At 34.5% G+C, this 12,262-nt stretch overlaps 1 protein-coding gene across 4 annotated transcripts in view; it reads left to right on the forward strand.

Annotated features, from left to right (window-relative positions):
* The window catches only part of LOC137035591 (inactive dipeptidyl peptidase 10-like), a 106,899-nt gene that overhangs the window by 18,431 nt on the left and 76,206 nt on the right, over positions 1–12,262 (forward strand). Inside the window, exon 1 of one of the 4 annotated variants that reach the window (XM_067409032.1) lies at positions 3,480–3,774. The exons of the other annotated variants lie outside the window; for them this stretch is intronic. Within the exon in view, the coding sequence (XP_067265133.1) occupies positions 3,724–3,774 (51 nt within the window). The 5' untranslated portion in view covers positions 3,480–3,723. Of the gene's footprint in view, positions 1–3,479; positions 3,775–12,262 lie in introns of those variants that run through there. 4 annotated transcript variants of the gene reach the window in all.

Raw genomic sequence — 12,262 nt, forward strand, 5'->3', positions numbered from 1 at the left:
GATTTTTTTTTAATTCATTTTCTTAACTGCCTATTTTGGGGCATCATTAAATATGCACCGATTCAGGCTGCGGCCCCTTTAAATCTCATGCTCCCCCTCCCCCGGAGCTCGCGCTTGCCTTAACCAGCATAAACAAAGTTCACACAGCTAATTTAACCCTCAAAATGGATCTTTACAAAGTGTTCGTCATGTAGCATGTCTAATCATGTGAGTATAGTATTTATTTGGATGTTTACATTTGATTCTGAATGAGTTTGATGGTGCTCCATGGCTAAAGCTAACATTACACACTGTTTTGAAGGATATTGGTTTACCTATGACCTTTCTGTGCACTAACTGAGAATTGAGAGTTTGTAGACGTTTAAAAGGTTGTTGTGTCGACCTTGATTTATTGCAGCATTGAGGTGTTTCAGTTTTATTTTGATTTTAGAAAATAAACTTGATTTCTCATCTCACAAATCAATTGTTTCTTATTTTCACTGGCATGTCTCTCAGGACTAGTGCATCTCTGAGCCTACATTCAGCATGAGTAAAATACTTAAGTACTGTTAAAATCAGATACTTCAAGACTTTTACTCAAGTCGTATTGGAATTGGTTACTTGTAACTTGTAGTGGAGTCATTTTGGATGTAAGGTATCAGTACTTTTACTCAAGTCTGGTTTTCAGGTATTACACCTCTGGGAGTAATAGTAATAATATCTAGGTCTGAATTGAAATAGGCTATATTGTATGTTTTAATGGATCACACTACAGACATAATGATCTTATAATACATGATGCATTGCTGTGTCCGTTATCACATAATTCCCACTTTTGGACATTTTTGCTTTAACGGACATTAGACAACACTACAAAATCAAGCTTAATGTCCAACATTCCCAATTTTTCTGATGCATGTCTTTAATTTAATTTCATATGTTGGTATTAAGTCAGTGTTTATAATGCTAATACTTGAACTTAAAAGAATTTTAACCCAAACTGACTGGGTTTCTAGAGAGAAAAAGGTTTTGTGAAAAAAGTGGAAGACTTAAACACAAAGTGTGTAAAATAAACTGTAAAAAGGATTTGATGATCACTAGTGATAGTATTTTATTCTGAGTTGTCATCATTCAGGTTGGATTTCAGCTTTAATGTATGTTTTGTTTTAACGAAGCAGCTGATATTACCATAGAAACTAGTGGACTGACGTCTCGCTTTCACCCCAAAATGGCGGAAACGCAGAGCTGCTGCTGGGCACCGGTGTTACAATGGAACGTTCTATTGAGTTTCACTTCTTGTTAGTGTATATTCTTTGTCATTACTGACAGACTGGGAAGAGAGGAGCTGCAACAATGGAGAATATAATGAAAATAATGAAGCATGAAAACCTGCTCTAGTACAGCACAAAAACAACTTCAAGACTTTGAAAAAGTGCATAATACATCTTCTTTAAATACAATGATCAGCAGCCTCCACAGAGAATCAGCTTGTATAACAAGAACGTAAAGTGGATTTGTGTTGAATAAAGCTAACAGCATAACTGTAGAGGACTTGAAAAACAACTGCAAATAAACAACTTTCATACTGCATTGAGAGTATAAATCTAACACTTCAGTATTACACTATACATTACATTGCTTTAAACCCTGCAACAATCAGATCCACCCCCAGACATCCACTGTGTGTAAATATTTCTTCTGCTTATTTGTTCATCTCAACAAACTGAGGAATGAATCTGAGTTCTGTTCTTTGGGAACCAACAGCATGTCAATCAAATTATTTCTAAAGCGCTTTATATACAATACAGATTGTTTCAAAGCAGCTTCACAGTGATAAACAGGAAAATAAAAATTATCAATGATTCAAACTTCAATTGTTCAATGTTGATTCAGTTTGTTTCAACAACTGTGTAATGCATGTCACAGATGCCTTTAATCCTTCATTAAAGCCATCGATTTGTGAGTTTTTAGTCATATTTAATCAATGATGCAATCGCAACTGTTGTTTCCATTTATCAAAGTCAATTTGCAGTTTTTTAAATAATGAACATTTTGTAGCACTTTCTGCTCCTGTTGTAATTCTGCTTGTGCTCCAGCATGTTAATCCTCAAATACTGCTGTCGCCAGGCTCGTATTAAAGGATTAGTTCACTTCAGAATTAAAATTTCCTGATAATTTACTCACCTCCATGTCATCTAAGATGTTCATGTCTTCCTTTCTTCAGTCTAAAAGAAATGAAGGTTTTTGAGGAAAACATTCCAGGATTTTTCTCCATATAGTGGACTTCACTGGGGTTCCTCTAGATTAGACTCTTATTCCTCGTCTGGAATCATGTAGAGCTCTTTGAAGCTGCACTGAAACTGACATTTGGACCTTCAACCCGTTGAACCGCAGTGAAGTCCATTATATGGAGAAAAATCCTGGAATGTTTTCCTCAAAAACCTTCATTTCTTTTCGACTGAAGAAAGAAACACATAAACGTCTTGGATGACATGAGGTTGAGTAAATTATCAGGAAATTTTAATTCTGAAGTGAACTAATCCTTTACTTGGTCTGTTCTGACCTGCCACAGAAATGCCAACCATACTATGGAAAATTCACAAAAGAAAAAACATTTAAAATTTACTTTACATCTGTTAAACTGTAATGGATGCAAACATTTCATTGCTTTAAAAGAGCGATCGTTAACTAGCTGTTCACTTGAATGATGTATTCAGATTTAAAAACTGCTGGGTTAAATATGGACAAAACCAGGGATTGGGTTGTTTTTACCCAGCCATTTTTTTTTCAACCAATTTTGGATTTATTTTTTTAGCCAGCAATATATTAATATAGTAAAAGGCATGTTTTTGCTCACCCCCAAATAGGGGCAAATTTGTGGGGTATTTTAAGCTGAAACTTGACCAGACCAGAGACTTATATTACATCATGTGAAAGAGGGCATAATAGGTGCCCTTTAACCCAACCTGCTGGGTTTGTCCATATGTTACCCAGCTTGGGTTTTTTTAACCCAGCATTTTTTAGAGTGTGGCAAATGCATTGACACTTACTGATTTTTTTATTTATTTTTGTCAGGAATTGCTATATTTGGATGTAGAACCTTTCAATTGCAAAGATGTCACCACTTTTTCAATTGAAGTGTTGCATGGTTTTATTTATATTAAATGGCATTCACAAATAAATGAATGATGAGCATCCTCTGTTACATAATTATATGTCGGATGTAATTCTTAAGTCTCGAGGTCACGCTTCTGCTTGACCCTTATTAACGTGAAAACAAGTTGTCATTGATGTTCATCAGGATTTGACTGCAGGTGATGCTGGAATTGATGTTTCAGACAGAATGCATTAATGCAGTTGCCTTGAAGAATGCGATATCCTTGAGCTCTCGTGCTGTTCAAGGTGCCGTCTGCGTGTCGGGCTCGCGCGTCATCAACGCGAATCCTCCCGCCCCTCGAGCGCAGCATCAGTGCGCGCGCTGCTCTTGCCCGCCGGATTTGCATCCGTCAGTTTAAATTCGACAGAGATCAGAATCGGAACACCATCATTCGCAACGATCGATCACGCTTCGCTTTGACTGTCCGCGCGCTGCTGCGGTGGAATGCCAAAAACGCCGCGCGCGCTCCTCCACGGACGAAAGGAGCGATTCGAGTTCACGATTCTGCAGTCCTGGAAACGGCGTTAGAATCGCCAGTTCGGGTATTTTTGGCATCTCTCAGCGGCATCTGAAAGGGGATTCAAACCATGACGGCCACCAAAGAGCAGCAAAGCCAGAGACCGAATCAGCAGGATGAGGTAACGAACGGCGTTACACCAAAAAAGACGCGCGCCCGCGTTTTCACTGATTTGTAACATCTTTTCTTCCCAAATCCGGAGAGTATCAGGTAATAGATCGCGCGCGCGCGCGCATCCAACGCCCGTCCCCGTTCGTTCTGTCACATTACATTCATGACATCACCGGTAGCATTCGGTTAAAATGAAAAATAAAACAATTCCTCTGTCGTGTTTCTTTCATCGACATTAAATTATCATTCGCATCTCATCACGAGCATCTCAGTTTCTGCTGTCCTCTCATGCGCGCACCCGTGTCTAAACAGTATCTAAAGTCAAATAAAATCACGAGAGGACACCGAATGGATAACAAAGGTGCTTCGTGTCTTTATAGCTCGGTTTGGGCCCGTGCGTCACCTGTCCGTGCCGCGAACCCTCGCGCGTTAAACACGGTGCGACAGTCCGTCTGTGAATAATTGATCGCGGCTTTCTCTGACATAAGAGCGAATAGCTACTGAATTTTTCATCAAAGCTGCTTTGACACTGACGGAAAAACGTGCTTAAACTGAGCTGGACTGGAACAGATTTGTGGTAGTTGTCGCATAAAGTGTTAAAGGTTTTAGTTTGAAACCTCATTTCCACGTATAGTACATTAGGAAATATTTGTAACCCCAAATAAGGAGCTGAAATCCACTGTTGACATGAGGAGCGAGTTTCAGCTGTGATATGAGGCAGTCATGCAGAAGCGTTTGCTGCAGGTTGTTTGTGTTTGACACCTGTGCTGTGAGAGTCCACCAGTAGCATCTTCAGAGCGGTCGCTGGTGTCTCTGTAGGCTCTCTCGCAAGTTCATGCAACGTTTTGAAACAGAAAGACATCGTCTGAGTAGTTTGATGTAGCTTACAGTACCTGCAATTCAACTTTAGACATTGACCGATAATCAGTTTTACCGATATATTTCCCGATATTTAAAGCAGGGTTCCCACTTGTCCTGGAAAACCTGGAAAATTGATGACAAACTTTCCAGTCCTGGAAAACACATGGAAAATTAGAGAAAATGTAAAATGTCCTGGAAAATCTTGTTGTTGTTGTCCAGAATTGCAAAATATAAAGTCAAAATTGCATGATGTAAACTCACAATTGTGTTATAAAGTAGGAATTGTGTGATATAAAGTCAGAATTGTGAAATATGAAGTCAGAATTGCATGATATAAAGTCAGAATTGTGAAATATAAAGTCAGAATTGTGAAATATAGCCAGAATTGTGTAATATGAAGTCAGAATTGTGAAATATGAAGTCAGAATTGTGAAATATAAAGTCAGAATTGCATGATATAAAGTCAGAATTGTGAAATATGAAGTCAGAATTGTGAAATATGAAGTCAGAATTGTGAAATATAAAGTCAGAATTGTGAGATATAAAGTCAGAATTGTGAAATATAGCCAGCATTGTGGAATTATAAAGTCAGAATTGTGAAATATAAAGTCAGAATTGTGAAATATAAAGTCAGAATTGTGAAATATAAAGTCAGAATTGTGAAATATAAAGTCAGAATTGTGAAATATAAAGTCAGAATTGTGAAATATAAAGTCAGAATTGTGAAATATAAAGTCAGAATTGTGAAATATAAAGTCAGAATTGTGAAATATAAAGTCAGAATTGTGAAATATAAAGTCAGAATTGTGAAATATAAAGTCAGAATTGTGAAATATAAAGTCAGAATTGTGAAATATAAAGTCAGAATTGTGAAATATAAAGTCAGAATTGTGAAATATAAAGTCAGAATTGTGAAATATAAAGTCAGAATTGTGAAATATAAAGTCAGAATTGTGAAATATAAAGTCAGAATTGTGAGATATAGCCAGCATTGTGGAATTATAAAGTCAGAATTGTGAGATATAAAGTCAGAATTGTGAATTATAAAGTCAGAATTGTGAGATATAAAGTCAGAATTGTGAATTATAAAGTCAGAATTGTGAAATATAGCCAGCATTGTGGAATATAAAGTCAGAATTGTGAAATATAAAGTCAGAATTGTGAAATATAAAGTCAGAATTGTGAAATATAAAGTCAGAATTGTGAAATATAAAGTCAGAATTGTGAAATATAAAGTCAGAATTGTGAAATATAAAGTCAGAATTGTGAAATATAAAGTCAGAATTGTGAAATATAAAGTCAGAATTGTGAAATATAAAGTCAGAATTGTGAAATATAAAGTCAGAATTGTGAAATATAAAGTCAGAATTGTGAAATATAAAGTCAGAATTGTGAAATATAAAGTCAGAATTGTGAAATATAAAGTCAGAATTGTGAAATATAAAGTCAGAATTGTGAAATATAAAGTCAGAATTGTGAAATATAAAGTCAGAATTGTGAAATATAAAGTCAGAATTGTGAAATATGAAGTCAGAATTGTGAAATATAAAGTCAGAATTGTGAAATATAAAGTCAGAATTGTGAAATATAAAGTCAGAATTGTGAAATATAAAGTCAGAATTGTGAAATATAAAGTCAGAATTGTGAAATATAAAGTCAGAATTGTGAAATATAGCCAGCATTGTGGAATATAAAGTCAGAATTGTGAAATATAAAGTCAGAATTGTGGAATATAAAGTCAGAATTGTGAAATATAAAGTCAGAATTGTGAAATATAAAGTCAGAATTGTGAAATATAAAGTCAGAATTGTGAAATAGAAAGTCAGAATTGTGAAATATAGCCAGCATTGTGGAATATAAAGTCAGAATTGTGGAATATAAAGTCAGAATTGTGAGATATAAAGTCAGAATTGTGAGATATAAAGTCAGAATTGTGAAATATAAAGTCAGAATTGTGAAATATAAAGTCAGAATTGTGAAATATAAAGTCAGAATTGTGAAATATAAAGTCAGAATTATGAAATATGAAGTCAGAATTGCATGATATAAAGTCAGAATTGTGAAATATAGCCAGAATTGTGTAATATAAAGTCAGAATTGTGAAATATAGCCAGAATTGTGAAATATGAAGTCAGAATTGTGAAATATAAAGTCAGAATTGTGAGATATAAAGTCAGAATTGTGAAATATAGCCAGCATTGTGGAATTATAAAGTCAGAATTATGAAATATAGTCAGAATTATGTAATATAAAGTCAGAATTGTGAAATATAAAGTCAGAATTGTGAAATATGAAGTCAGAATTGTGAAATATAAAGTCATAATTGTGAAATATAAAGTCAGAATTGTGAAATATAAAGTCAGAATTGTGAAATATAAAGTCAGAATTGTGAAATATAAAGTCAGAATTGTGAAATATAAAGTCAGAATTGTGAAATATAAAGTCAGAAGTGTGAGATATAAAGTCAGCATTGTGAAATATAGCCAGCATTGTGAAATATAAAGTCAGAATTGTGAAATATAAAGTCATAATTGTGAAATATAAAGTCAGAATTGTGAAATATAAAGTCAGAATTGTGAAATATAAAGTCAGAATTGTGAGATATAAAGTCAGAATTGTGAAATATAGCCAGCATTGTGGAATTATAAAGTCAGAATTGTGAAATATAAAGTCAGAATTGTGAAATATGAAGTCAGAATTGTGAAATATAAAGTCAGAATTGTGAAATATAAAGTCAGAATTGTGAAATATAAAGTCAGAATTGTGAAATATAAAGTCAGAATTGTGAAATATAAAGTCAGAATTGTGAAATATAAAGTCAGAAGTGTGAGATATAAAGTCAGCATTGTGAAATATAGCCAGCATTGTGGAATATAAAGTCAGAATTGTGAGATATAAAGTCAGAATTGTGAATTATAAAGTCAGAATTGTGAAATATAGCCAGAATTGTGTAATATAAAGTCAGAATTGTGAAATATGAAGTCAGAATTGTGAAATATGAAGTCAGAATTGTGAATTATAAAGTCAGAATTGTGAAATATAGCCAGAATTGTGTAATATAAAGTCAGAATTGTGAAATATAAAGTCAGAATTGTGAAATATGAAGTCAGAATTGTGAAATATGAAGTCAGAATTGTGAAATATGAAGTCAGAATTGTGAAATATGAAGTCAGAATTGTGAAATATAAAGTCAGAATTGTGAAATATAAAGTCAGAATTGTGAAATATAAAGTCAGAATTGTGAAATATAGCCAGCATTGTGGAATATAAAGTTAGAATTGTGAAATATAAAGTCAGAATTGTGAAATATAAAGTCAGAATTGTGAAATATAAAGTCAGAATTGTGAAATATAAAGTCAGAATTGTGAATTATAAAGTCAGAATTGTGAAATATAAAGTCAGAATTGTGAAATATAGCCAGCATTGTGGAATATAAAGTTAGAATTGTGAAATATGAAGTCAGAATTGTGAGATATAAAGTCAGAATTGTGAATTATATAGTCAGAATTGTGAAATATAAAGTCAGAATTGCATGATATAAACTCACAATTGTGTTATAAAGTAGGAATTATGTGATATAAAGTCAGAATTGTGAATTATATAGTCAGAATTGTGAAATATAAAGTCGGAATTGTGAATTATATAGTCAGAATTGTGAAATATAAAGTCAGAATTGTGAAATATAAAGTCAGAATTGTGAATTAAATAGTCAGAATTGTGAAATATAAAGTCGGAATTGTGAATTATATAGTCAGAATTGTGAAATATAAAGTCGGAATTGTGAATTATATAGTCAGAATTGTGAAATATAAAGTCAGAATTGTGAGATATAAAGTCAGAATTGTGAATTAAATAGTCAGAATTGTGAAATATAAAGTCAGAATTGTGAGATATAAACTCAGAAATGTGAATTAAATAGTCAGAATTGTGAAATATAAAGTCAGAATTGCATGATATAAACTAACAATCGTGTTAAGTAGGAATTGTATGATATGAAGTCAGAATTGCGAAATACAAAGTCAGAATTGTGATTCTGCAACTCGCAGTTGTAAGACAAAAAGTCAGAATTGCAACATAAAAAGACGCAATTAACTTTTTTTTAATTCTTTGGCGGAAACAAGCTTCCACAGTCATAATGTATGATTAAGAGCTCATATAAAAAAAACTAATTTTATAGTTAAGTCGTGGCAATAAACTGTACACGTTTTAAAGACTTAGAGAGCAATATATTACTTTAGAATGTCATCCTTGTCCTTTATTCCTGCAATAGCAAAATTGAAAATGTCCTGGGATATGATTGCTGAAAAAGCATGGGAACCCTGTAAAGTAATCCTCATGTCATCAAAATGGAAGTTTTTTGGCTTTTCGTATGAATATGTTAGCCATACACCGTGTCTACACTGGACGTGAGTGGCGCAACGTGTCAAAAATTTATGTTATTAGTGTCTGTCTATTTATACCGAGTTGGTTTCTGCTTTTGTCATTGAGGTTTCATTTATGGTCACTGGCGTCACTGTTTGTTTTTCTTGTTTTGTGTGGACTGTTCTGTGGATTTTGACTCTTGCCTGAATGGATTGCTTTTTTGGATTGCCCTATTAAAGCTGCATTTGGATCTTACCTTCTTGTCTCTTTGCCCTCCGTGACAGACAGTAAACGGATTCCCTGTAGTCCAAGTGCTTTCCAACAGTCGTCTTGTCGCGTTCAGTATAGACAGCTTTTAGCTGTTGCGGCGCGGTGCAACACGATAAAAGTCGCGTCTGGTTTAGACACTGTGTTACTGTTAGAACTGCCCGCTCTAAGTGGGACTTGAACCCGGGTCTGCCGGCATGGGAGTTCGGGCTCTCTAACAAGGAGGCTAAATACCGCAGTCTTTAGCATCAGTCGCTAGAGCACCTCTTGATTTCGGGGGACTAAGGTTTACATGCACAGCTCTTACTAGCCTACATCTTCTTTTCCGCCCCCAAATAGACGCTGAAGCTGCAGCTAAAATCACTTTTATCACTATATAGGGGACAGGGAATGATTAAAGGTGCAATATGTAAGAATTTTGCAGTAAAATATCCAAAAACCACTACGACAGTGTAATATATTTTGTTCACTTGAGTACTTAAAATATCCCAAATGTTTCCAACTATTTGTAAATCGTGAGAAAATTGCAATTTTAAGCAAGGCTCCGGGACGTGTGAGGAGTCGCCTGTCGATTGCGTCATACCCGCATTACCCTTGGTTTCCGGTTTTATTTAGTAGTAACCATGGAAACACCAAAGACGCTTTAATATTTACATGTTTTAATAGACGAGAGAACAACTGTTTTGATATATTTATAGACAGAAAACTAATTGTTGTTATATAGCTCAACACGTTTAGTCTTATTGTTTAAATCTATTTTTTTTTTTTTGCGAGTCTCATGCTTTACCATGCCTCAGAGAAAAACACTATTTTGTGAAGTAGCTAACATAGCATAATCAGATGCAGCTTTTAGTAACAGTAATACAGCATTTTCTCCACCATACAATATGTTTTAAAATTAATTGCATGCCATTTATCAACACAATCATCCAGCATTTAATATGATACTGTAAAATGGATCTATCTTACTGCAGTGTGTAACAGTGTCTCACAGCAGCCGCCGAGCAAACGCACAGAGTAACGTTATAACATCATTTTCAACACTCTCAAATGTATCTAATATGATAAACAGAGCTGCGTTACCTCATACTCATGACCGGAAAAGCGGCAGCGGCGCCGGCGTGTCATAATAAAAGTCGTTGTGTTGATCAATCGCTCCAGCTCCTCGTTCAGTTCCACAACACTCGCTCCTGCTCTGCTTCATACTACAGTAACGTTAATAATCACATCCATGAACATGATTTCTCCCCGAGTCCTATCCCAATTCTTTTCCACCGGCTGTTGAGGTGAAGACCACATGTCCCAAGATTCAGCTCTCAAACTTGGCGTCATCAGGCTTCGCCTTTGTTTTGAATAGGCTTCTAGCGGACAGAAAATATTACATATTGCACCTTTAATACATTGTAAATATGCTGTGATATAAACAAAACGCTATTGGCTATTTTTAAAAAGGAGAGGAGCTGTTCGATATGTCCTGCCCTGTCTTCCTGTTTCAGTGGAAATTAATCAACATATTGAATAACGCTGCTCGTTCCAAGGCACTTCAGTGGGCCTTTAATCATTGCCCCATAATCGGGTGTCAGTTTTTCAATATCGGATTCACCTATAAATGGCGCCATATTGTGGGCGTTTTGAGAATCGCATGCAAGACCACCATTAAAGTATTGTGTCTATGAGGAGTCAACAATGCTGTCAAAAGTAAAATAGCTTGCCTCTCTTCATTAATAAATTTTATTTAACATAACAATCTAGACCGACAAAAACATTATTAATAATTCAGATAACTTGCCAGATGATGTATTCGTGGTTTTGTTTATTTTTTCTGTGTATTCCAGCAAATGTATGCGTAACATATGCGTATTACAGTGAATATTCCAGCTGTTCCATTCCCTTCACTCTATATATATCAACCAACACATAAAACTGTAGTTTAAAACGAATGCTTATATTTATGTTTATATTTGGGGAGTTGATAGACTCCCCTGTCACTTTTTACTTTCTAATTTGAAAACATTAGACTTTGTAAATTAATTTTGCCTCGTGTTAATATGCTATTGTGATAAATGAAAAGATGCAACTGGGATTATTAAACCACTAAAGCAATAATGCGTGTTTGTTTGTTTTGTTTTTATTAAGGCAGTTTAGAATGTTTTATGCTTTTTGTATTTGTTAGAAGTATTTTTACATGCTATATACATTACCTGTTTGTTTACCTGATCAAAGATTTTATTTAAAAAAGACACTTTAAAGTGAGAGTGCACTATATTTTTTATTTTTTGCACGCTTTCAGAAGTGTTTTGTATGCAAGGAGTGAAATTGCAGGAATTACAGTATTTCAAAAGTATTAAAACAGTTCATTCAGTTCAGTGCTGATGTTATAATTGTAAAAAAAACTATTAAAAAAATATTAAATGCTTTTTAGCCTTCATTTTCACAGCTGGCCTTCAGATGCACATCTCAATTAATGGTTGCTTTTATTATATGGTTTTTAATCTAGAGAATGTGGCATTTATTAGAATGATTGACTGTTAGAGGCAACTGTAAAGGCTCTGAACATGAATGTTCAGAGCAAACAAGATTTTGAATAGAAATAATGCATTCTTTTGGTGCTTTTCACACCGGTGACGAACATTCACCCTTCAGCCAATGATGAGCATATCCTGATTATTATGATTTGAGCTTTTGGTCACATGTCTCAAGCCACAGTGGAAAAAATCTGCATGAAAATGGTTCCTCTATACTGGCACAAAGCCTAGTCTCACAAGTACACACTTAGACTTAACCAGTGTATTTCTCTTAAATCCAAAGTAATATTTCACCACCATCTAAATGAAGTTTTAATGGAGCAAGTGTCACATATCTGTTAGGGTAAAGGCCCATTCACACTAAGAACCATAACTATAATGATAAATCAGTGTTTCCCACAGGTTTGAAATATACTTGCGGTGATAGCCGGGCAAAAAATCCTCCTATTACCCATGGCACAAAAATGATCTACTACATGTGAC

This window comes from Chanodichthys erythropterus, chromosome 14 (genome assembly GCF_024489055.1).
Source record: "Chanodichthys erythropterus isolate Z2021 chromosome 14, ASM2448905v1, whole genome shotgun sequence".
NCBI classification, from domain to species: Eukaryota; Metazoa; Chordata; class Actinopteri; order Cypriniformes; family Xenocyprididae; genus Chanodichthys; species Chanodichthys erythropterus.